Source organism: Diabrotica undecimpunctata, chromosome 1 (genome assembly GCF_040954645.1).
Source record: "Diabrotica undecimpunctata isolate CICGRU chromosome 1, icDiaUnde3, whole genome shotgun sequence".
NCBI lineage: Eukaryota > Metazoa > Arthropoda > Insecta > Coleoptera > Chrysomelidae > Diabrotica > Diabrotica undecimpunctata.
In genome coordinates, this window is record NC_092803.1 from 180,485,227 (window position 1) to 180,512,914 (window position 27,688).

The 27,688-nt window shown below is 33.3% G+C and overlaps 1 protein-coding gene across 1 annotated transcript in view; it reads left to right on the plus strand.

Moving 5' to 3' along the window:
* LOC140432645 (transient receptor potential-gamma protein-like) overlaps window positions 1-27,688 on the plus strand; it is a 382,624-nt gene that overhangs the window by 65,979 nt on the left and 288,957 nt on the right. The window contains exon 3 of the mRNA XM_072520678.1: window positions 21,175-21,305. Coding sequence (XP_072376779.1) covers window positions 21,175-21,305 — 131 coding nt within the window. The remainder of the gene's footprint in view (window positions 1-21,174; window positions 21,306-27,688) is intronic.

Below are 27,688 nucleotides of genomic sequence, written 5' to 3' on the forward strand. Positions count from 1 at the left end.
TGTAGTTTTGAAGACGTCTTTTAGGGCTAGGTTGAAAAGCTTTGGCGATATTACGTCTCCTTGTCTCACTTCTCTCTTAATGAAGATGGGGTTTGACTTTTCGTCTAGTTGTACTATCATAGTTGCATTTTCATATATATTATGTATTAGTTGCCTATATCTCGAATCTATTCTACAATTATTAATAGCTTGTTCTACGGCCCACATCTCCATACTATCAAACGCCTTTTCATAGTCGACGAAGGCAAGATATACGATTAGTTGTTATTCACTTGCCTTCTCTATCAATGTTCTCATTGTCAGCAGATGGTCTGATGTACTATATCCTTTGCGGAAGCCAACCTGTTTAACCGGTTGGTAATTGTCCATTTTGTAGGTTAACCGGTTGTTAATAATTCTCATAAATAGTTTGTATACTTGACTGAGCAACGATATAGGTCTATAATTCTGTAGATTACATTTGTCCCCTTTTTTTGTGTAAGAGTATTACTAGACTCTCGTTCCAGTCTTTAGTGTTCTTGCTATTATGGAAACATCTATTAAATAGTTCTGTTAGTACAGGGATTGTTAATGTCTTGCTTGTTTTCAAGAGCTCGGCAATTATACCGTCGTGTCCTGGAGATTTATTATTTTTTAGCTCTTTTAAAGCTCTTTCTATTTCGAATCCCTCTATATTTGGTAGTACTTCTAATCCCACGTTTTTTATTTTTCTTTTGACGTTCTTCTTTGTTGTTTCATTAGGCTGGCCTTGCTAACTGTACAAGGATGTGTAGAACGACAATTATATTTGTTATTTTATATTTGTCCTTTTCTTCCTTATTGTTGGCGTCTTTAATTTTGATGATTTTTTGAACTCCCAGTGCGGGTCTCAGACATTGTAAGCCTCTGTTGTTTTTAATGACTCGTTCTATTAAGTTCTCGTTCCATTTTTGTATGTCGCGTTTTAGTTCTTTTCTAATTGTTTTATTAAGTTCTCTGTATTCTTGAGTATAGCGTTTGTTTTGCGCTAGTAGTTGTTTTCTTTTTGTCATTAGCTGTTTAGTTTCATTGCTTATTTTGTCTTCTTTAGTCCTTGTTTTCTTTGTTTGCGACCTATAGCCCTGCTGCGAGAAGGTTTTTATTTATGTTTTTATTAATCTCGTCAATTTAATCCTCTATATGTGAAGGATCAGATTCGAACTTATCCGCTAAGACCTCTCGGAATTGCTCCTCATTTGTTCTTAGTTTAAAGGCATCTATTTTAGTTTGAGAGAAAATAGTCTATTTCATTTTTGGTAGTTCCGTTAGGTGCGACTTATGTCCATTTTCTGTTAGATTTCTTTTTGTAAAAGGTATTCGTAACATACATGTTTTCTTGTTCCAGGAATTCCATGAGTTTTTCTCGTCTTGTGTTACTTGTGTCGAATCCAAAATTTTCAATCTTGCTTTCAGAGTCTTCAATCTTGGCGTTAAAGTCTCCCATTATTATTATTTTGGATTCTTTGTTGTTGTTTATAGCTTTTTTAAGGTCTTCGTGGGAACATGGGAACTATTATAAACGAACAGTGGAGCAATGTACAGGAAATAAAGTGCCGCATAGGAAAGGCAAGAACGGTCTTTAACAAAATGAGCGCCATCTTCAAAAGTCACAACATATCCCTGGATACAAAAATGAGACATTTGAGATGCTATGTTTTCTCTGTGTTGTTGTACGGGGCGGAGGCATGGACGCTTACAGACACCACTTTTAAAAAACTTGAAGCATTTGAGATGTGGCTTTATAGAAAAATGCTGAGAATATCATGGACAGCAAGGATCACGAACAACGAAGTTCTAGAAAAAATGAAGAAGGAACCAGAGATTGTGTTTACGATCAAACGCATAAAATTGCAATATCTGGGACACGTTATGAGAAATCAGCACCGTTACTCCCTGCTGCAGTCTATATTGCAAGGTAAAGTCAAAGGTAAGCGAGGACCCGGTAGAAGGAGAATATCATGGCTGCGGAATTTAAGAACATGGTTTAAGAAAACCTCAACGGAGCTGTTTCGAGCGGCAGCGAGCAAGGTCATGATTGCCAATATGATTTCCAACATCCGAAACGGATAGGAACCAGAAGAAGAAGGTCTTCGTAAAAAGAATTTATTTCCTCATCGGTTGCTTTTTCAGTTGGAGCATAAACTTGCACGATCTTTATTTTAGTTTTTGGACTTAGTTTTAAGACCATGTATGTAACCCTGTTTGGTATGCTGTCAATTATTTGAATTTGAGATTTTCTCTTCTTGTTGATTAAGAAACCTACTCCACCGTATGTGTAGCTTTCTCTGCCTTCATAATAGAGTCTGTTGTCTGAATGTAAGTCCACATATCCTTCACCTCTTCTTTTAACTTCTGACAGTCCCATTATGTCCCAATTCAAGTTCTCCAATTCCTCTTTTAGTTCGTAGAGTTTTTCATCTTTTGCCATGGAGCGGATGTTGTATGTTGCTATATGGAGTTGTTTGTTCTTCTTCTTTTTGAATGTCGACTTGCCCTCCACCAGAATCCTCGGGGCAGACCGTTGTTACGGTGTGGGACTGTGGAATAGAATTCCTACCGACCTGGGGTACCTTCCGTGTTTCTGTTGCAATCGACATGTTGGGATTTGGAGGTTTTGGTCATATCCCACCACGCTGGCCAGACGGGTTGGTGGGGTAGAAGAATGTGTCGTGTCCACCATTGTAACCGAGGTTAGCGGCCTACTTAGTTCAGCCAACACCCCTCAGAAAAGATGGGACGGCACCACTCATTCTTAATGGAATTACGTTTCCTTAATTCGTGGTGTTACTCGGTCGTCAGAGCCTCGTTTGTAATAACAGGGTTCCCCAACGTGAAAGTAAGGTTGACATTTGAGTATGAGAGGCTGTTTGAGACGCATCACTACCTCAATAAACCCCACATAATGTTATATCACATTAAACTTAATTTCCTGAATTTGTATAATTTCACCATGTATAATTATTGTGAAATATATCCATTAGTTGCTTAATTACAGTTTGTTTAACTTCCTGCAAACTATTGCCAAATATTTTATTGGGGAAATGCTATAGGCATTTCCTCGGTTTAAATTATATTTGCTAACTTTCAAAAGTCAAAGGTTTTGTTCTATGTAGAAGGCAATACACTTATTTAATGAATCGTAGCATTTTAGTGAGATTAGAAATATAGCGTCGGGACTAGTTTGGGACGCAGTCTATTATAAATTTTTACCGCAACAGCAACTAGAGTGTAATCATTCAGTAGCTGTCAATAAAACTATATTTTTCTCCACGATTTCAACATTTTATTTTATCATCGTCAATCGAGAAGAATCAGGCAAAGGGAATTTAGAAACAATTAAACTTATAATTATATTCGAATTTGTCCAATATATTCTATTTCCGAAATTTTTTATATTCTAGTATTTTCTATAAATAATGTTGTATTTTATGTACCTTCAAATGTTATTTAATATTAATTTTACAGCTGAAATGTAAAATTTTATTCTTATAAACGTTTTTACTAAAACATTTTACTAAAACTTTATTATAACCTAACGTTAAAAGTTACGGAGTTTGACGGGGTAATAAACATCTGTTGTTGATGGACCGTATTCTTCCAGATAAAGCCAAGTAGTAATTACTAGGCTGACCTTGTATAGCGAAACGGTCAGACGTAGCAATTGTTACAAAACATTCATGCTGGGGATTGTGACCCTAATTTAATACTCGAATGAGTAATTTTCAATTCAAACTTCCAATTATTTGGAAGTTATCCAAAGTTAACAAAAGTTGAATTGCCGTTTTTTCTTTTAACGGCAGGGACTAATATTATATATGGAATACTTCACAAACAATTATAACTTTTAATAAAAACGTATAAAACGTTTCCATTTATTTAGAAAACTGTGCTCGCAATAAAGTATTCTAATAGAAAAAGACAAAAAATAAATGAGAGTTGGGTGTGATTTTTTTAAACTCTTAAATGCTTCTCTGCCCCATGCCAGACGTTTTCATGTTGATGCTTCTCACACTTAATGTCATCGTACCACCGCTTTTTGAGTCTTCTTTGTAATCTCTTCGCTTTCTAAGATCTAACTAACATTTCTATGTTCTATTAACCATTCTCTAGGCGTTCGTTTTATCCAGCTCACTTCTATTTCAATGAAGCTGTTTGTTCCATAAAATCGCTCTAATTGTTAAATTAGTTTAATGTTCCCGAATTCAAATGCCCAGCATCTGTCGTTCCATGGCTCCTTGAGTTTTTATCAACATTCATCCATGTTTGAGATCCTTATCTTAAGGCAGGGAGGATCCAATGTATGTCCAATAATCAATATTTTCTGAAGAGTGTTTCTATATTTTTAACACTAAGCATATGGCTCAACACTTTCATTGCTGACGGCACACACGTGCGCCATCGGCTATTGTCGTCACAGACCAATTGCACACAGGTGACTTTGGTTGGTGACTTTCCTCAAGTAGTATGGCTCTGACCTTTGTTAGAGTCAGTTCTGTTTTCGTTGGTCGTTCAGATATAGTCTAAAATATACGTGCATTAGCGGTTTCGGAATGTTGTGATTTGTTACATAGTTATGGATCGTAACGTTGCAGGACTGTCTAGTTCGAAGCGTGCACGTACAGAACGAGATGTGAGGATCCCATTTTCGAATAAAGAGCTTTAAGAATTAGCAGATTCATTGTGGAAAAATCAAGACGAAGATCCAGTAGTTTCATCAGATGATTCTTGTCGGGGGTGGATGATAATGTTGACAGCGATAGAGTTAAGGCTGATATTGTGAATGATCCTAATAATGTTTTTAACGACGATGATGATGATATCACTCAAACAAGATTATTTCCCGACTGGAATAATACTCCTAATTTAAAAACAGATGATTTTACTGGAATACCTGGCTTTCGTGTACCACCACCTGTTAGTAGTAATGCATACGATTTTTTCAGTTTACTTGTAACTCGTGAATTGCTAAATTACATTTTACTTCCAAAAAATCCAGAATAACCGAGTGGAACCCACTTTATCTAGCAGAGTTAAAGATTTTTTTGGCATATGGTTCCAAATGGGAACTATTCAACTCAATCGGCTACAAGACTATTGGAAAAAAGATGAACTGTTATTCGTGGTTTGCAAAAATACATGAGCAGAAATAGATTCATGATCATTATGAGGTAACTTCACTTTTCAACAAATGCACGTCATGAGAAAGATCTTAGTTATGGTAATCGTTTACATAAGATAAGAAATATTCAAGAATATTTCAATAAACGAATGGATGAAATTTATTACCCTAGAAAATCGTTATCTTTAGATGAGTCCATGATGCTGTGGCGAGGAAGACTGTCTTTTCGCCAATTTTTAAAAGGTAAACGACAGAAGTTCGGCATAAAATTGTACATATAAGCTGAACTAGATGGTATTGTATTGCGATAAAATGTATACAGTGCTGCTCAAGGTGAAATTGGTGGTACAGGTCATACTGAAAAAGTGGTATTGTCACTGATTAAAGGTTTCGAGAACAAAGGACATTCTTTATATATGGATAACTTTTATAATAGTGTTCTCTTATGTCGGAAATTGCTTGAGCAAAAAACGTATGTTACCGGTACTCTCCGAAGAGGCAGAAAACAAAATCCGAAAGTCATTATTGACGCAAAAATTAATAAAGGCGAAATAGTTACCAAATATCTTGAGAGGAAATATCAGTTAGTAAATGGCGAGACATGAGAAAGGTTCTATTTCTGTCAACGGTGTTTGAGGAAGAAATAAGGGAGAGACACAAACAAAAAGAGGACAAGAAGAAAAAGAAAAAAAACGGTCGAATCCATTAATTATTTAAAAAGAGGAGACATTGTATAGGAACCAAACGACATAACTAAATACAACGCAAATATGTCCGGCATTGATCGACTGAATCAAATGCTTTCATACTATTCAAGTGAGAAAAAGACTTTAAGGTGGTATAAGAAGCTCTAAATACATTTTTTGTCGACTATGTTTTTCAAAAATTTTCTTTTATTCGGAAGAGCTTCAATACTTCAATAGTAAACCTTACATATTATGATTACGGTTTGGAAGTTATAAAGACGTTGTTATCGGAAAAATCTTAACCACCTACACGAAAGTTGGACACTACGCATTTACCTAGGAAGTTGGATAGAACGCATAGGGGAAAATGTATGGAATGCAGCAAACCAAAGATTCGAACGTGTACCCAATACTATTGTGCTCCATGTGGAGGAGAATCAGGGCTTTATTTACAAAATTGCTTCGCAAAATATCACAAAAAATTATAGATATTGTATTTCATATTTTGTTTGTTTTTTTTGTGTGAAATATCTTCTTTTTTTAATAAATGTTCTGTTCAGTCTCTGTTGTATCATTTTAGTGTTAAATTTTCAGTATATATATGAACGACGCACACCGTGTGTCACCGGCCTTTCATACAAAATTTTATTCGAACGGTCGACGGCATACACCATGTAACACTAATCCAAAAAGCCTTTTTAGTGTATGAAATAATGAACAAATATTTAAAATATCTTTAATATACTCTTACATTTAACTATTTAGCATTGTTAAGTTTCGGCTGCAGGTGAACATCTAATATAATTGGTTGGCACTGAATGTGTTAAGCTCTTAAATAATATGTTTATCTTATGTTACCATATGGTCACAGCCTGTAACTACCAAACCAAAAAAGTTGGTCAACTATATTAAACTATTGTAATTATTTTAGTACCTACCTTCTAATATGGGTTTAACGGTTTTTTAAACAAATCATAAAAAATTGATGTTTAGGCTGAAATAGGTGAAATATCATTTTTATATCGTTTATACAATGTAAACGTAGTGTTATCTAATGAACAATTCCAAGAACAAATTCTACCCGAAGAGAGATGGACCTTATAAAATCAAGCGAGTGGTATCGCCTGTGAAATATACGCTTTGTGGAGTGGACAACACTAATACCATTGGTGTGCCCCATCCACTCTTAAGGTCGCTGCATATTATCGTGCACGTATAGTTTCCGGCACGTAGCGTTTCCACTCCAGCAATCGGACTGCGCGTTCACATTTTCATACATAGAACGTTTCAGTTTGGTTCGGTGAAGATATGATCTTGCTTTTCTCGACAAAAATTATGTGCAATTGCTCTTCTACTTAACGATGAAGAAAGAAAAACTGTAGTAAAAAGAAGGTTTGAAGTACATCAAATGCTAAGAGAAAGGAAGAAGGAAGGTGAATACTGGATTTTATACAAAGAATTAATTGATGACGATGAAAAATATTATGGATATTTTAGAATGAATAGGATTCAGTTTTAATATGTTTTAAATTTAATCACACCTTTAGTTAAAAAACAAAATACTACATTTAACGAAACCATATATTATCAAACCAAAAAGTATTTTTAAAAAGAATAGGTATTACTTCCGTACAAAAGTCCTAATTGTTTATCACCTCGACAATTATTTTTTTTTAATACTCTGTATTAAAATCAAACAGATACCTAAATAAACAACGAGCGGAAAACGACGGACATCTAATTCACATTATCCGTACCAACCGATTACGACTCGTTATGTAGCCGTCGGCATCAGTAAAATATTATTTTCGAATATACTGAACGAAAACGTTAGGTGTCTGATACCATACGTTCCGGACAGTGTGAGTTGTTCATATTTAAAACCATTTAAATTATATTTTTCACAAACGAAACGCTATGTGCTGGAAACGCAACGTGCATGATAATATGCCACGACCTTTACACACACTAGCCTAAAGGATGTTAAAGCTCCAACGCCTGTTTGTAGTTCCAAGACAAATGCGAGGACGCCCCAGGAAGAAACCTGTATCTTCTGCTGGCCCGTTCTCTAACGAGTTCGATGCCAGGGGGAGACTGTAACAAGCTGTACCCTCTATGACTGTGACGCCTATGGGGTATGTAGGGAAGCAATCGCCACCTGTGACTTATCAGAATGTTAAGTGGTTGTTATTTAATACAAAGACTAAGATCAAATAAACACAACAGTATAAAATAGTTAGTGTTAAGATTTTGTCCTGATTTAACCTTCAATAAATGTAGACATGTTTTTATCGATGTTTATAATTTTCTTGTAAAAACCCTAAAATTTCTGAGAATAAATAAGATCATTCTAAAATGTACTAAAAACATAAGGATGTAATCAAACTTTACATTGACACATCAAGTTATGTTATGATATGTTATGTCAAGTTAACGCTATCTGCAAACATTAGTGGTAATTTCACTACCAATTAGCCTTACACAGCCAACTAACTATAGTAATGTTTCTATGTCTCGAATATACTTTTCTTTTTTATACAAAATTCAAATTAAATACTAGCCACTACAGAACCTAGTTTGAAGAATAATATACTTTAAATTTAGATTTAAAGGAGATTACGTCCTTTGTTCGGTATAATTTATTTCTTTTCTCGAGGAAAGAAAATTGGAGAATCCTCAGAGACATCTGGTCTCCTGCCGTTAGGACCGATATATAAAAGACAGACAGGTAAGACAATGAAACCGGAGTAAGTGCTTTAAAACGTAAAGTTGGTCTTTGAAAGTTACAGATAACTTCTGCAGGATTCTTTTCGCTGATGGTATTGGAAGTTTTGTTCCCTGCAAACATAAAAAAGGTAATTGTGTCATTGGAAAAAGATATTTTATTATAAAATATTGTATTTTTAAAAGGAAGCTTTAATCCGAAAACGGTTGTGTTGTTAGAAAAAATATAACAATTTAGTCTTTTTTTCCATAACTTTTAGAAAAATTTGGCAATGTAGTTCTGCGTCGGTAAGTACTTCGAAAAAACCATATTATTAGTCAATAAAATGTCAGTACATTTTCCATTTCTATACAGGAAGATACTCCCTGAATAATGTACGTACGTAAGTAAACAACGAACAGTAGCTTCTCACATGGTATGGAAATATGAGTCAATATATACCGATAGTGCTCTTGACGATGCCGATTCTAATCATATGAAAGAAACTACAGACTCCAGAAATCCATTTTTGTTGGAAAGAATGGCTAAAGCATAAATCCAACGAATCTAAAGTAAAAACTTCACCGATCTTATAATAGTAGAAGGTTAGTTTGTAATGGTTTTGTTTTCTTTTGAATGCCAGTCATCTTCATTTTTTGCAAAAACTAGTTGATCGTCAGCAAAGTTTAAGGTACATAGGTATTTATCTCATATTGGTATGTCCATTTTATTAAACTTTTTGACGTGACAACGTCTTAAATTAGGTTGTGGCTCGGAGTCATTCATGAAAAAGTGTAACGTCCGCTCACGTCTGTTACGATGAGTCACCGAACAAGAGAGAGGCCCGCCGGACCGGCGAATGCCTTGCGTCTCTCTCCCACTCAAACATGAATGGTCCGCTGCGCGCGCAGCACTAGAGAATTAGGCGCGTTGAATCGGTGCGTGCTTGTGTCTCTGTCTTTCTCGAGCGTTCTTGGCGTTCAAGACACATTACAGCAGAAACACTTCCTTTCATTTCATATTTCTCCTATCATCGTTCTATCCTCAACAAAATCACTCAAATAGAAATTAGTTAAGTTTAAGTTTACATGTACAATGTTTTAGTAAACAAAATATATTTCTATAGTTAAAATTTGTGCAATTCTTATTTTCATTCAATTCCTTGTTCCTATTGTGCAATTTAATAATATTCATATCAATAAATATTCTACCGAGAAAAAGACGTTGTCACGTAAAATCTTCGCCCGTAAAACCGACTTTACAGGCAACCGATTTTTTTTTAAAAAAATTTTTTTTCGTCATTTCAGAGTTATGTAGAAATATCTTGAATAAAGTGGAATATGGAAACCAGCTGTGCGATAACTTATGGTCCTAAAGTTTTGGGAAAAATTTCAAAAGCATATAACTCTGACCACAATAATCTTATATTTTTATTAAATTATTCAACAATTTAACTTAACTATCCTTATTATAAATCAAAATTCAAATGACAGACAAGGGACCATTATTTTCGATTTGCCTAATAATTACCCTGACACGTTGCATCATCCTTTGGACGACCTCGGTGTCAATTTCTCTAATTTTTGTATATATGCGGCGCGCGGCGTCTTAACTGTTCCTGATTTTGTGCTTCCCATCCGTTATTATAGACTTTCCGACTTAATATTGCCCAGAACTCTTCAATTGGACGAGCCTGAGGTAGGTTGGGGGGATTGTCTGCTTTCGGTACAAAGGTAATGTTGTTAGTTTCGTACCAGTCCCTTGTGATCCTCGCGTAATGACATGAAGCAAGATCTGGCCAAAAGGCTATTTGATCATTTGCATGATGTGTGTTCACAAACTGAAGAAATTTAGAGAGACATCTTTGAATATAAATATTTGCGTTTAGGGCTTCGCCTCGAACAACACCAATATAGGGCTGTGAGATAAAGCCAGCCTCAGAAATTGCACACCATACCAAAATTTTGTCCTCAAATTTTTTCTTACTTTTGAATTTTATTTCATCAGGTACATTTTCGTAATCGTTCATGTAAAACCCGTCGTTACCCTTCATCTCAGAGTTGGACAAAGTAAAATATTTTTCATCGTCCATCACGATCAACTTGTTGACGAAATGCACTCGCCTTAAGGCGCGGCAACATCTCGGAATTCTCTATAATTGATCCTCTGTGTATTTTGGAGCTTTTCTTCTTTTCCGGTAGATAATATTGTTACTCGATAGGGTCCTGTATACTGTAGTCTTTTCAACATGAAATCTTCTGGCCAGTTTTCGCTGTGAGACCCCAATTTTGTTCTTAGCTGCTTCAATCAGTCTTGCCTCTCTTATATGATTTAAAATCCGCTGTCGGCCACTTTCACGCAAGTTAAAACATGGTATCCCTTCTTCGCATTCTCTGATTGTGCGATAAATTGTCGACTTGCTTATGTTTTGATCTCGATAAATATTAACAATATCTCGTTTCGACATTCACCCAACCATATTATAAACACCTCGACGAATATCAATTTTATAAGACATTTTGCAGAGCACAAACCAAAATATTCTGATTTGTTTATTAAATGTCAATAACTGATGACATTTCAGTTTCGTGGCCTTCTTTGTTAAATGCATTTTGCTTCTCAATCAGACCAGGTGAAATTTTTCCCAAAACTTTAGGACCATACGTTAATTGCTTTGTAGCCTTAAATTATTTGTCGTATATTTTGTTCTTGAGTTAAGTAGCTCCTTTTTTATCATTGTACAGTGCTTTTATCACTTTTTTTACTATTGTGAAACTCCAAAATCGTTGATAATTTTACATAGTTCATACGTTAGTTACTGATTCGTAAGTACATTCGTCTATAAATTAATGTGCTAAATTAAAAATTTAATTTTGCAAAAATATAAAACATTTGCCAAAATATTATTATGAAAGTAAGGCCACACATAGTACCTAATATGTATAACGGGTTGCGTTTGGTCACAGTGAAGTTACATGACATTTCACACTTCACTAGACATTTCGGAAATTTTAAATGTTATCTCGAAAACTCTAAACTTCTTTATTACTTCTTCTGTTTCGTCAAGGCACTTTTTGTATATGAAATAAATCTCAGGGAACTGTCATAACAATACTCTGGAAAGTCTATTAAATTTTTTCCAAATGTTGGAATGTGTTTACACTGACAATTCACCATCCCCTATATCCCCTATGTACATGAAATATTCTAATTTTTTTGGTATAGCTTGTTTAGTTGTATTGGGCCCATATTTTTTTCAGATATGGACGACATATTGTTTTCGATATTGTTTGTCATATCAACGGTATTGTTTATTTTTTAGAACTATTTATGATTTGTTTTCTTTACGTTACTAACTTTAATAAAACTGCATCAGACAGGTATGTGAGCTTCTGTCCAATAATGAACCGGTTTAGGATCAATTCCTGTACGCCTCAACTTTATACTGTAAACATTAATTGCCGTTTTGAAGAATATTAGAAATAAAAAGAAAAAAAGCTTACCTGAAATACTTGTTAAGCAAAACACAAAAGGCATACCATAATTACAAGACAATTAATAACGAAACACATGTACTTGTACGAAAAATAAACAATGATCACTGGGAAGGCTTTTCGAAAGAAATGAAACATGATTTTTACGGTCTGCAAAACGAAATTGACTACCTAAAAAAGCTCTATGCAGAGGAAGAAGAAACGACGCTAGAACCGAAAACACCAGAAATTACAACAAATAAAGAACTTAATATAAATATACAGGAAGTTCGAAAAATACAAAAGAAAGCGTTTGACAGAGTAAGACTCAAAGATGTAATCCATCTTCTGTATAATAGAGAAGTTCCCCTAAATATTATAAAAACTATCGAAAACATCTACCAAAAAAACAAAATGAAGTCCAAATAGATGGACAACTTACACAATCTACAGAAATAGGCAGCGGAATAAGACCAGGGGATTCATTGAGCCCCATGCTTTTCAATTTGGTCGTGGATGAAATCATCAAAAGCGTTAACAAAGGAAGAGAATACATAATGGGAAACAAAGAAATGAAAATACTCTGTTATACAGACAACGCAATATTGATAGCCCAAGATGAAGATAGTCTGCAAAGACTAGTACACAGATTTAACATAAGAGCAAAAGAATTTAATATAAGAATCTTATCTCAGAAAACTAAAACAATAGTAGTCAGCAAAGAACCATCCAGATGTAAAATAGAACTTGATGGCATCCGTATTGAACAAGTAATGCAAATAAAATACCTGGGAATTACACTGTCTAGCTATGAAGACCTGGGCAAAGAAGTGATGGATCAAGTACAAAAAGCAAATGCAAAGACTAGTACACAGATTTAACATAAGAGCAAAAGAATTTAATATAAGAATCTTATCTCAGAAAACTAAAACAATAGTAGTCAGCAAAGAACCATCCAGATGTAAAATAGAAATTGATGGCATCAGTATTGAACAAGTAATGGAAATAAAATACCTGGGAATTACACTGTCTAGCTATGGAGACCTGGACAAAGAAGTGAGAGATCAAGTACAAAAAGCAAATAGACTGGCAGGATGCCTTAATAACAATATGTGGCAAAACAGACACATTTACACTGAGATGAAGTCAAGAATTTATAAAGCCAGTGTAAGACCAATAATGACATATGTCTAAGAAACAAGACCCGACACAGTCACAACGCAAAGGCTACTGGAAAAGGCAGAGATGAGAGTACTGAGAAGAATTACAGGAAATACGCTGAGAGATCGAAAGAGGTGTGAAGACATTAGAAGGAAATGTAACGTACGGTATATAAATGAATGGACACAAAATAGAAGAAAGAATGGAATAACCACATAAGCAGAATGGAGGAGACCGGTGTCGTCAAAATAGCAAGAGATAAGTCACCAATCCGCAGAAGAAGTATCGGACGACCGCGCAAAAGATGGAGTGACAACCTTCCATAGAGATATTAATCCGCCAGTGAACAAGAAGAATTGCTTATAAAGAGGAAGAAGAAGAAGAAGAAGAATATTGAACGACTTTTCGGTATTGGTTCTTACTTTTTTTGTAACGATGTTCTGATCGTTTAACAGTTCGAACCGTGGGAGTGTCAATATTTGCGCATCCACTTCTACAACGTGACGGCGAAGTGAGATTCAGAACGGCTATTTAAGGCGTGTGAATAGCGATTTAGACAGTCTTGTAGCTAGCGCTCTAGGCTCCCTGACTCGCCGGTGTAGTGAACCTGCGAGCCAACCCGGACAGAGAGATTTCCGTATTGAGGATCATACTCTGTCCTTAACCGAGCGGAACCCATCGGTATTGTGTATTGAACATTACCATGGGTCTGCTATTTCATTTCTTTATTAGTAATAATTAGTTTCTTTTCTTTTATAGACGTTCGCCGGGGAACTCATTCATCGCGGGACCCAGACGGGAACGTAGAATTAATTTTATTTTTATTTTATAAGTATACAACGTAGAATTCCTTTTTTATTTTTATTTATTGTATATACACTAAATTAATAGATTTATTTTTTAAAAAAGATTTTTTAATTAAAAGAGCTACCCATCACATATAGTTACTACATGTAAGATATTACTCTTCAGTACTCATTGCCATCTTGACGAGAAAGAGGCTAAAGTTCTACTTGAAAAAGCTATATTCACTTTATCTAGTCCTTGTATATCGGGCTCCTGCTGCATTGACCCAACTGTTTTCCATGTTCACTTTCCAAAAGAAAGACAAATTATACTTTTTAATTTATTATATAACTTTATAAAGACAAACTTAACCTAGGTTGGGGTGCTTTTTACATTACAAAACGGTGACAACGGTACTAATTGATTTCTGTTTGTTTACGTTTTCACTTTAAATATGGGAATTGGTTGTTAACATAATGATTTCGTAAATATAATATATACTGTATTATAATAACAATTTTATTCTCCAGTTTAATAATATTTTTTCCAAATATCATGTTTTGGCATTTAACTTAATACAAATCGAACAATGTAAAATTTATTTATTTTATTATATAAGATTTCTGAGAACCACTGGCTAGCTAACGCAGAACGAAGGTACTACTATTCAAAATATCCTTTATATTTTGAAAAATCTCAATTAATTCTGTATATAATGTAAATCCTGTAGATACATTTCTTATTGTTATCCAGTGTTTTCTGTTTTTATTGCTTATCTAAGTTCTTACAACATTTCTGTTTTATATCTGTTCCACAGAGTCCTTTTAAGAATTTTAAGTCTCACACTAAAACTTGGTACAATTAGTTACTCATTATCTTCACGACATTGTAGATAAGTAGACTTCTTTTTTATAGTTGTTGTAAATCGCTCTCTCTAATCGTACATAAAGAAATTACATCAATTAAACAATCATAAAACTTTTGTTCAGGATCTGAAATAATTTAATTACGCAATACCTCCAGAGGAATAAACTTTTCAAATTAAATTAAGTAAATTCGGCAATGGCGCTCATATTTCATTTTATGATTAAACTTCACATAAACCACTCCATGTGAACCTTCCATCATCCCTCGGGTAAAATTATACGATCTAGGCAATAAATATAATGACATCGTCATGCAAATCGTGAATGTGGTCTGGAGTTTATAAAAAATGCAATTCCGTAAATATGTCGTAAATGTACAAATTCAGTACCATATCATGCATTATATCAAAAACTGTAATGGTTGCAGTATATTGTGTTATACACAATAAATTGTTTATTTTTTGATAAGCAGATACATTTAATAAATTTATTTAATATATAATTTAATATTATAATTGAATCGATTATTTCGATATTTTCAAGTTTTGAGAAAAACAGAAAAATGATTATTTTTTAAACTCTCGATATTTTAAACTGTTTATTCTTTTTTTCATTAGTATGGTTCGGTTAAAGGTGTGTATTAATCAAATCAATCTAGAGTTTTGCATTTTCTTTACTGGACAGATTTTTCAAAAAAATTAACTTATGTACTTTTAGAAATATACTTTTTATAAAGCAAATTTAATTTTTTAGGTTTTTATATAATTCTATAATATGGTAATTTTATTGTGAAAAACAACCACCAAAATTTATTTAACCAAAATTAAAGAAATAATATATGTGTGTGTGTGTGTGTGTGTGTGTTTGGAAAGTTGGTTTGGAAACTAGTCCTTTAGCCACAGAATTGATCATATTGTTGCATTTATAATCCCACCAGATTGGAATTCGAGATTTTGACTGAAAGGAATTATTGATATTCATAGAAAATTAGGCAGCATCGGCAGCACTTTAACAGGAAGTCAAAACGTTCCGCTGAAGTGATATTATCGGTTATATTTTCAGATAATGTTTTTTTTTATATGACATTTAAAGATATTCCAGTTTGCTAAAGACTCTTTCCATTTAGGTGAAGGAATTATTGTACATGATTACTATAGATAAGTGAGTTGAACCCAGAGTATCGGAAACAGGATCCCATGTGGTATATCCAATTAGATTTGGTGTAACAAGGGATAGATCCACTATTGATGGAAGTTCATTAGGTCTTGTTACTTTGGTCGGTCTACAGTCATTTAGCAGAACTAAATTACTGTTATCTAGCGCGTCCACTATACACTTGCCCTGAGTGGAATCCTTCAAGGAACCCCACCTACTGTGGTGTCCATTGAAGTCCCCACCAATGACAACCCTACCACTAAATTGAGTTAAAAGTTTTTCCAAATCTCTATAATTGACTATTACTTTGGGTGGTTTATAAATGCAAACGATTACCAATTTAATTTTTTCTATAAAAACTGCACACGTTTCAATATCTTTATTTAAGTTTTTCGTTACATTAATTTTAGCAAAACAAAGGTTATTTGATATGAGAATGGCTACACCACCGTAACCATCAGGTGTGTCGCTTCTGATCACGTTGTAACCTGTTAAACCAAAATTTTTATTTTTAGAAAGCCATGTTTCATTAAGCAGAATGACATCAATCAACAACATTGTGCTCGAGATAATTAAGTAAACTAGGTTTATGTTTATTTATAGATTGACAGTTCCACTGCAGTATGTTAAATGTCCTGTTGTTTCCCATCGCTTTCAATATCTGTTAGGTTGATCAACATTTTTTCAATTTCTTCCTTTGTATTTTTTTGTAAGTTAGGTAAAAATATTTTAGGGTTCATTTTCTTGATAATATTTTCTATCAAGGCTGGAATTTCATTGATTATTTTACATTCCATTTTTTCATTATAAGTCATAAACTCGTCCCTGTAGGGATTAGGGATTATAGGTTGAGATGAGGTGTTTTGTAGCATTGGGAAATCTTGGAAAAGTTGGTGGGTTTTTGACCGCAGTAGGAAAGATAGCTTTACGCTTGTTTCTTGTTTTTTTAAAGGTAGGTACATAGGATTGCTTTTTATTTGTACCTTAAAGGACGTTAGGGGTTAAGGCAGGGAAATTTTGTATAGAATTGAGGATATCGAATCTATTATTTGTAGTTACCTTGGCATATGACGGATTGTTAGCTATTGTTTCTGCCTCTTTAAAGGTAGTGTTTTCTAAAGCCATTATTGATTTGATTTTGTATTGGTGTTTAAATGCAGGACACTGTTTAGAGAGTGATTTATGTTCAGTGGAGTTGCAATGTAAACAAAATAGGGAGTAAGTGCATGTTTCATTATTATCATGAGTTTGACTACATTTTTTACAACGATTTGATGTTGATTTAGCAACGAGCAGTATGACCGAACCGAAAGCAACTAAAACACTGAACAACCGGATATATATATATATATATATATATATATATATATATATATATATATATATATATATATATATATATATATATATATATATATATATATATATATATTGTTCAACATTAAACTTAGGTAATAAGTTTAGTCTTAGAAAGTAAGAGTCTTAGGAATGCTATTTCCTTCAAATGTCAAAATTATCATCTGGCGAGGAACAAGAATTGTTTCATTATCCGAATCAACTATTTTCCGTTTTAAGGTCGTGGCATATTATCGTGCACGTTGCGTTTCCAGCACATAGCGTTTAGTTTCCGAAAAATATAATTTAAATGGTTTTAAATATGAACAACGCACACTGTCCGGAACATAGCGTTTCAGACACAAAAAAATATTTTACTGATGCCGACGGCTACGTAACGAGTCGTAACCGGTTGGTAAGGATAATGTGAATTAGATGTCCGTCGTTCCCCCCCACCGACCCCCCCCCCCCCCGTTGTTTATTTTAGTATTTCACAATTAATCACGGAAGTGATAAACAATTAGGACTTTTGTACGCAAGTGATACCTCTTCTTTTTAAAAATACTTTTTGGTTTAATATGTATGGCTTCGTTAAATGTAGTGTTTTGTTTTTTAACTGAAGGTGAAATTAAATTTAAAACATATTTAAACTGAATCCTATTCATTCTAAAATATCCATAATATTTTTCATCGTCATCAATTAATTCTCTGTATACACATTCCTTCTTCCTTTCTCTTAGCATTGGATGTACTTCAAACCTTCTTTTTAACACAGTTTTTCATTCATTATCGTTAAAAAGAAGAGCAATTGCACATAATTTTTGTCGAGAAAAGCGAGATCATATCTCCACTGAACCAAACTGAAACGTTCTATGTATGAAAATGTGAACGCGCAGCCCAATTGCTGGAGTGGAAACGCTACGTGCCGGAAACTATACGTGCACGATAACATGCAGCGACCTTTAACCTTTTAACTTCGACAACATTTTTATCTGAAACAATATTTTCTAAAATACACTTTTCATCCAAAAACGTATCAACTTCCCTAATAATTCTAAATCCCTAAATAAATTTTACCTTATTTGTGCCAACAGGTTTAATGTTCGTGTTTAAAATATTGGTTTTTAAAAAAATAATGACCGACACGTACTGGTGATAAGCGGGACAAGTTTATGTTTGTAGATTCTACAACGACATAATAATACCCTGAATCATTTATTTTATATCTGTTATTTAAATTAATATACCTCTCTCTAATTAGATCCTACATTTTTTGAAGATCGGTTTATTTTTTAATTAAATACCTATTAATTTAATAAAGCACTAGCATTGCACTAGTTAAGGACACCGGCACAGATTATCGTTATCTGTATATAAATATACAATATTTATCCACAATTTCCAGTCTGATCTCCTCACTTCTTACTATTTTTCTTTGCATTTTATCGTTTTCCCTTTTAAGTTGTACGTTTTCTTTTCAGTATTTTATTGTCTTTTCATAGTTCTTGAATTTCTCGTTTGTAATCCTGAAAGTTCCGTCTTATTTCTTGAATTTCGTTTCAACCTCTATAAGAACGTTTTGTTTATTTTTATTCATCTTATTTCCTTTAGTATTAAATCAAGTTTATCGTCTTGTTGTTCTTCTCTTTTATTATTAAATTGATATATCATTTCAAATTGTATATAATATTTTATAACTACTCAATGTGAATAATTATTTTATTTTTATGTTAATTTATGGTAGTTGTATTTATACATATTATTGAAATTTTCGTGAATTATGGGTTGCATAATTAATAGGAACAAAATAATTACGGATAAACAAGTATTCTAAAATTGTATTTAGTTTGTACGAAAATCAATGTAGATAGCTAATGAGTGCTGCCAAAAAGTTCTCAGGAAGTTAGCCAATAAACGAAGTGAAATCACAAGATATAAAAACGAATCAAAAATATAAACTTCTGCTTATAATGGAGTAAATAAGTTTAACTATAACGATTTTTTTAAATCCCTCTTTCATATAGAAAAATAAAAAAATAATCAATAACCTATATATAAAAGTTTATATAAGTTACAATAAAGCATTACTTCTATAAAAGCAGAAGACGAAGGAGAAAGAGGTGATTAAGTTAGCATAAAAGTTGCGATAGAAAATATGTAAATTAATAGGCAATAAAACCCCCAGACCCGATGGAATACTACGTGAAACGTGAAACTTAAAAAAAAGAAGGGAAAATAAGAGTTGAAAGCTACAGGTAAGTTTTTAGGACATTTTACACAGCAATCGTATCACACCAGAGGAGAATAGCATTACAATACCAATAGGAAGTTGGTAATAGTAAACGCAGAAAGAAAATTGTAGAAAAACTACCAGCTACCGTACAATGATCTTGCTCAACACAACTCTTAAACTTTTGATATTTTCCAATAAGATAAATAAACAATACAATATATGCCTTTTAAAGTTGACTAAAGTCTTGAAGGCACAATTAAAAACATTAACACATAAAACAAAACTAACACTAAAATCGATTGTAATGAAAGTTACATTTTATAATTGTTATTTAACGTTTCGATTTCCACTCCTTGCACTTCAGTTGATTGACAACCAGGAATTACTGGGAAATTCTCCCCTAGTCCTATTGCAATGTCCTCAGCAAAACTCTAGACCCAGATTTCTTGGCTGCTAAGTCCATGAATCAGGTCATGAATGACTATATTCCATAATGTTAGTGACAGTACACTCCATTGAGAGCATCCCTTAATTGCCGCCAGGCATATGGCACCTTCCTACGTATCTGTGGATATTATACTGCTCTCAAGCATCTAAATAATCCTCTTTTATGTTATGTTGTTGATTTTCTTCTGTGTCTAAAAATGCAAGCAGTGCGACTTTTTTATGCTGTAAACTGGTCGAACTTTCTAATTCCGATACCAGATTGTGTAGGTAGGCTTCACCTGATTTTCCTGCTAGGTACTCTCATTGCCGCTGGTGCAGTGGATTTTCATTCAGATTGTTTTTCTTGATGTATTTGTTAAAGGTTTTTTGCCATGGTTTTTAAATGAAGTTAGATTTATAGGCCTATATGATGTTTGCTAACGTGTAATCTATTTTTCCTGGTTTGAGAATAAACGCCTCCTTCACTATTCTCTAAGTTTTGGGAATGTATCCCAGAGATAGTTTGCGATCAGGGGACTCATAATAATTTTCAGTCATTCTTGGAGTAGTCTGGAAAATAGGTCATCTGCTTCCGCAGTTTTGTATGATTTAACAGTTTCAATAGCCTATCTGACCTTCAGAGAACCAAAGATCTCTTCAGAGGTCAACCAGTCACTTTTGGTTGGACCAAAGTTTGCTTGGTGATTATTACTACTAGTAAATTGGGTGTACCCTGGAAAGTGAACACTTAAATGATGCTCTACAGTCTCCTTCTCTTTGTCCGTATGCTTCCCATTGGGCAATGACTAACTTAGGTTTATTAACGTTATTTTTTTTGAAGATTCTGTTAACCCCTACACTTTTGGGTATACTTTTAATGTTTTCACAGAATTATTATCTCCAGGTTTTTTTTTAGCTGACAGAATTGTCTTCTGCTGCTTCTACTTCCAGAACAGTGATTGATGCATTATTTAATATTATGAAATAGATTGAACAAATAAACTATAAAAAATTGACGATTAGTATGAGAGAATAAACTAAACTAATTTTAATGTTATACAATATACAATATTTTATATTTCTAATAATTATTTCCTGTTCTCACTATAACTAGTAGTGCCAAATAGTCATATAAAAAAACATAAGTTTCATTTAATTACTCTACGTAACCTAAAAATTACTAAATTCTAATAATTTTCCTTTCTTTTATAGAGACACAGTATCCATGGGATGATGGAAGAAGAAAACGTCATTCGACCCCATCAAGAAATCGCACAACTTACTTTAGATGAAAAGAAATTTTTGCTAGCCGTGGAACGAGGAGACGTAGCTTCAACAAGAAGGTAATCAAGAATATTACATATTCTAAATTCACTAACTCACCATTTTAATATGAAGTTTAACCACGATTTTATCCTTATGCCTTTTTGTTTACAGAAAATGTTATAACATTTGCAAGAAGAAAAGAAGAGAAATCGAATTTTGCTTATTTTCTGCAACTTTTTTAAAATAAAATTTTTCGTTTTCATAACCTGCAATTATGCCTTTTTTGCAAGTTCCTTATCGTAAAAGCTAACAACCTTTTAAGTGTGATGAAGAAGAAAATCATGGACACTGACCTATTAGCATTACACATATAGGTCACATTTAACATCCTTTGGGCACCAGTAGCCCTTCTGTCAATTTTTTTTTAAATAGAAACAATTCTCTATCGATTCGTAAAAATAGCATAAGAGACATAATCGTTGCAGCAAATGCGATATTCTTTACAAAAGAAAATTCAATTTTCACGCAGATTTCCGTAGAAAACCCCACAGTTTTCATATATTTTACTCTCCTTGATTTCATCTTTAAGTAGTCTTTAAGGCTTCCTATTCCATCTTGTATGTAGGCTTTAAAGCCTGTTTCTTCTTAAATATTAGCCTCCTAAATTGTTTAAATTATCGCACCATCTTTTTCTTGGTCTGCCAATACTTCTTCGTCTATTTGGTGACTACTTCTTTCTTCTTTAAGTGCCATCTCCACGACGAAGGTTGGCAATCATCATGGCTATTCTGACCTTCGAGGCAGCTGCTCTGAACGATTGCCTTGAACTGCAACCAAACCACTCTCTCAGGTTCTTCAACCAGGAAACGCATCTTCTTCCTACGCTTCTCCTACCCTCTACATGTGTACATGTGTACATAGCATTTAATTAACCTTATTCTGAGGGCCAATGTCAGATCTTTGCTGCATAAAATCTTTTTCATTTTCACGAAGTTGGCACGTGCTTTTTCAATTCTGACTCTTATCTGCAGTATAATCGTTATTTTACTCTCTTATAGTATATCTTTTTACTCTCTCAATCTGCTGGCCGCCTACCGTTAATATTTCGTTTGTATTGTTGTTCTTGCTAATTTTCATGAATTTGGTTCTTTTGATGTTAATAGAGAGTCCGTATTCTCCAATGTATCTTAATATTTTGTTCATTATTCTTTCTAAGTCTTCTAAGTTGTCGGCTATTATGACTGTATCGTCAGTATACCTAATGTTGTTAATTAAACTTCCGTTCACTTTTATGCCGACGGTCTCGTCTCGACCAAAGCTTTTTGTATGATTTCTTCAGAATAAGCATTAACCAATAACAGCGACAGTATGCAACCCTGACTGACCCCTTTCCTTACCTTCACTTCTTCTGACACTTCTCTTCCAATTTTCAGATTTCATCGTTGGCTGTAGTATAAATTTGATATCAATGTTACATCCCTCACATCCAAATTCTTGTTTTTGAATACCTCTATAAGTCGGTCATGTTTTACCTTATTGAATGCCGTGTTGTAGTCTATAAAGCATACATAAAGATCTCGATTAACATCCAAACATCTTTGGATAGTTAAGAGATAAAGGATAAACATTTATTAGATGATTAGAGATTAGACAATTATTTTTAAATAAAGAAAAATTATTCAAAATACATTTATTAGCTTTTTAAATTAAGAAAAATTCATTTAAAATAAATAGTAGGAGATATCTACTACATTGAGTGAGTTAGTGTGAAGGCGGGAGGTCAGTGCCCCTAGCTTCTCCCTGTCACAGCCGCCCTTGGCTGAGTTTCTATTGTAATCTGACGGTCTAATATAATAAGATATTTTTTAAGTGGCATAAACATAATTTAATTGTAATTTGCCACTTACTCATTCACCTTTCCTTAATTACACATCAGAATTCATTTTAAAAAATAAATAAATAAATAGTAAAATTACTAAATTTTAAAAATATTATTTAAATTTTGAAAACATAGAAAACAGTATGAAGCTTCGCGCTAGTCTATAGTACCGCCTACTATACCACTTTTTTTCCTCCATGGCAAGTTTCTATTGCATAGCGTTAACAGAGCCTTGTACTCGACATGTTTCTGCTGTAAAGCATTTTGACTTATGGAAGTTGCTTTACAGTAAAACATGCCGAGTTGATGATATTCTTTGAAATTTAAAAACAGTGTCATGTTTTATTATTTATTTAAGAATCCAAATCTTTTAAAGAAAAAAAGGGTTTTAATATCTACTCACCGGTTTGGACATTTTCGTCGTAAACCAGTTCAACTAAGACAGTTCTCCGGCATCAATCTTCCCTCCGATGTGACACTTTCTACTTCATAAAGCAGAGGGAATTAAACCAACGTCTTAGATAGTCGTATAATATGGCTTATCTACTTTTCGCTACACTCTTAAATTTCCAAAAGGAATTTAAACTAAGTTAAATAAAAAAGTTTGTTTGGTGTTATTTTTTATGTTTAGATATTAATTTTAAATATAGTTTTTTTATTTACTTATTTCTTGCAATTTACATTCTACTCAGTAAATAAACAATAAATAAATAAAAAAAAAGTATTTGACAGCTTAACAAATAAAATAAAAAAAATGATATCAAACAAAACTTTTTATTTAACTTTGTATAAATTCCTCTTAGAAATTTAAGAATTTAGTGAAAATTAGATCCTACTATACTCTATGTCTAGAATACAGTAACTGGTAAATATATTGTAAGACGAAGGACTGGTAGCGGATAAGATCTTCCAATGATTCACCGTAAATTTCGTAGGTGTTCCGGCCACCGTATTGTAAGTCTTCTTTTCATTGGTTGGTTAAAAAGTTATCTTATTACATGGTTTTTAGCATAATTTCTGATATTATCTTAATCTTTGTTTGTATAAGCTCTTAGGACTTTCCTTAGATAAAGTATAAACGGTCCTAACATTTTTGATTTGAATGTCTGTCAAATTTGGCTTAAAATCGTTCTTTTTTTTATTCCAAAAATACACTTTTTCAAATTTGAAGGCACATTCCTTAGACCAATTTTCTTGATAAATTTCTTGAGCCAAGATGTTCCTCGTCATTCAGGACTACGTTTCCTTTCTATTTTTCTCTAGTACTCCATCTGTCATATTTTTACGGATTTCAGAGCCTCTCTTTCTTGTTTAGACGCTGCAAAACTGCTTTATTTGTCACAATCTCCATCCACGACATATTTAACAATCGACAGTTAGCCCATAAATTGACAGCCTCAATTTTCTTACACATTGGTGCAGTGAGAGTCGATGCTTCCATTTCCCCAATGCTTCCATTGTTCTGTCTCCACTATTTCTCCACCTTTCCCAATATCAGTTTGATTCTTAGCTATATTTTTTATTCTAACGATGATTATCCATTTAATTTTCGTTGTAATAATTTGCAAACTTATGTTTTATAATTTACTAACTACTACTATAATTTACAATTTGTTACATATTTTGTTTACTATGGTCTGTTACCGCTGACAGACGTTATTCGCTGCTAGCAAAATCATGTTATCAGTATATCTTAAGTTGTTGATTGTTGATGACTTCTATGTTGGCAATTGAAGAAATGCCCAGACAAGATATTAAAATTATTATAGGCGACGCCAATGTAAAGGTCGGAAGGGAAGATATATATAAAAACATAACCGGGGGTGAAAGTAAACATATGAATACAAATGATAATGGCCCAAGATTGATTACATTCGTAATTAAAAACTGGATGAAAATATTGAGTACGCATTTCAGGAGAAAAAATATATATAAAGGAACGTGGAAAATTCTGAGATCAAATGAAAATAATCAAAAATAGACCACATCTTAATACAAGAGAAATTCGCCAATTTAATAAAAAATGTGAAAAGGTGCAGAGGGGCTGACGTAGACTCAGATCATTTTTTGGTTAGAATTAATATGAGAAAAGCAATACTTAAAAAGTATAAACGGAAAAAGAAAGTGCAACGTAAATTTAATTTTGAAAAACTGCGAAAATTTGCGGTAGCGCAGAATTATCAAAAGGATATACAAGAATCCTACGCCAACCAAGAAAGTACTACTGTGAGTAACATACAACAAAAGTTCTTGAAAACGACAAACAGTATAAAGAAAGCAACGTTGAAGAACATACCAAGAACAAAAAGATTTAGAAAAAACCACTGGTTCGATAACGAATGTAGAACAGAGTTAAAAAAAAGATCAGATTTGAGATTAAAAAGTTTACGATCGCAAAAACAAGACAACCTATGTCGAACAATCGTAAGTAAGCGGAAACGAAAGTATATGAATGATAAAGTAAAGCGTATTGAAGAAAATTACAAGAAAAATGAAATAAAAAATTTTTACAAAAAGGTAAAATGCATTAAAACTTGGTAACAGAAAAAAATGATGAATGTAAAAGATAAGCAAGGAAACCTGATAGTGGACGAAGACCAGATATGTGAAAGGTGGAAAGAATATTTCGAAGAGATGCTAATTGACGGGGTGACTACTGAAGAAAATTATAATATTCCTAAAGCTTAAATAGTAATACCACATATTGAAATACCAAAGCCCACAAGAGAAGAAATTGAAGAAATATTAAAAGATACGAAAAATCAAAAAATCCCCCTGGAGAGCGATCTTGTAACAGAGAACTTAAAATATGGAGAAGAGGCCTTAATAAACCAACTTAGTGAGCTAATACTAGAAGTGTGAGATGCCGAAGAAATGCCTCACGAATGGAATAAGTCGATTATATTTCCTATACACAAAAAAGGAGATAGAACTGAATGCGCAAACTATAGAGGAATATCCTTATTAGAGGTAATATATAAAGTGCAAGCCATACTAATTAGAAATTATATAGAGAAGAATCTAGGAGAATACCAGGGAGGATTTCGAAAAGGAAGATCAACAACCGATCCAATTTTTATGCTAAAACAAATTCTGATCAATTGCTATGAATATAACATTTCAGCACAAGTAGTTTTCATTGATTACAAAGTCGCCTACGATACGATAGACAGAAACAAATTAATAGAAACGATAAAATAATTCTAAGTGCCAGAAAAAACAGTAAGATTGTGAAAAATTACAATTAGACAAACCATTTGTGTTGTGAAATGCAACGGTACAGTCTCAGAAGAATTCTAACTAAAAAAAGGTGTTCGCCAAGGAGACTCGTTGTCTACATTACTATTCAATATATTTCTAGAAAAAATTGTAAGAGTTAATGGAATGAATAGGTCCAGCACTATTTTATACAAGGAGTACCAATGCTTAGCATACGCTGATGACGTGGTTCTCATTGTAAGAAATGAAAAAGAACTGGCAAATATAGCAAAAAGACTGATTCGGGAAAGCTCTAAAATTGGACTGACACTTAATATTAATAAATCGAAGTAAACACCAAGGGATCCTTTCAATTGGAGGTGGAGGATGAATCAGTTGTAGAATTCGAGAAGGTAAATGAGTATAATATGTACTTAGGTACTCTTATTGATCAGACCTGTAAGGAAAAATAGTAGAGGGAGAATGGAGAAGACAAACGAATGCAAAAGTGTACCATTTGTATGCTAACCCTACAATAACAAAAGTGGTGAAAAAACGTAGACTAGAATGGCTCGGACATCTAGAAAGAATGCAAGGTAATAGACTAGTCAAGAATATTGCTTGGAGAGTACCTAAGGACAAAAAAAAAGAGAGGAAGACCAAGAAAGAAATGGAGAGATGTAGAGATGGAAGATGTTAGTGAGATGGGAATCAGAGATTGGAAGCTGATAGTTCAGAACAGAAAACTAAGAAAATTATCCATCCAGCAATGGGCACAAATACAAAAATAAAGATGAAAATAAATATAAAACCGTTCAGGAATAAAATCAAATATGAAATCAGAAAGGCTAAGGAGGAATGGATCAACAAAAAATGCCAGGAATTGGAAGAACTCAGCAACAAACATGACACCTCAAACTTACATAAAAAAATGAAAGAACTTACAGGCAACACCAGACAAAGAAGAACACTCATAACAAGAGATAATAATGGAGAAATACTTACTGAAGAGAGCAAAATAAAGGAAGTATGGGAACTATATATAATCCATCTGTTCCATGACGAGAGAGAAAATGAACAAGATATAGGTGAAGAAAAACAATACCTACAAATTTTACCCTCAGAAGTAAAGAATGCCCTACAGAATGCAAAACAAGGAAAACCACCGGGTTCTGATCAAATTCCAGTTGAACTGTTAAAAGCCTTAGATGACGGTAATATAAAGAGACTCACCCGAATTCTCAACCACATATATGTAGAGGGCAACATCCCGGAAGAATGGCTTAAATCGATATTTTTACCTCTACCAAAAAACAACAATCCCAAATCATGTAATGACTATAGATTGATAAGCCTAATGTGCCACCCTTTAAAGATTTTCTT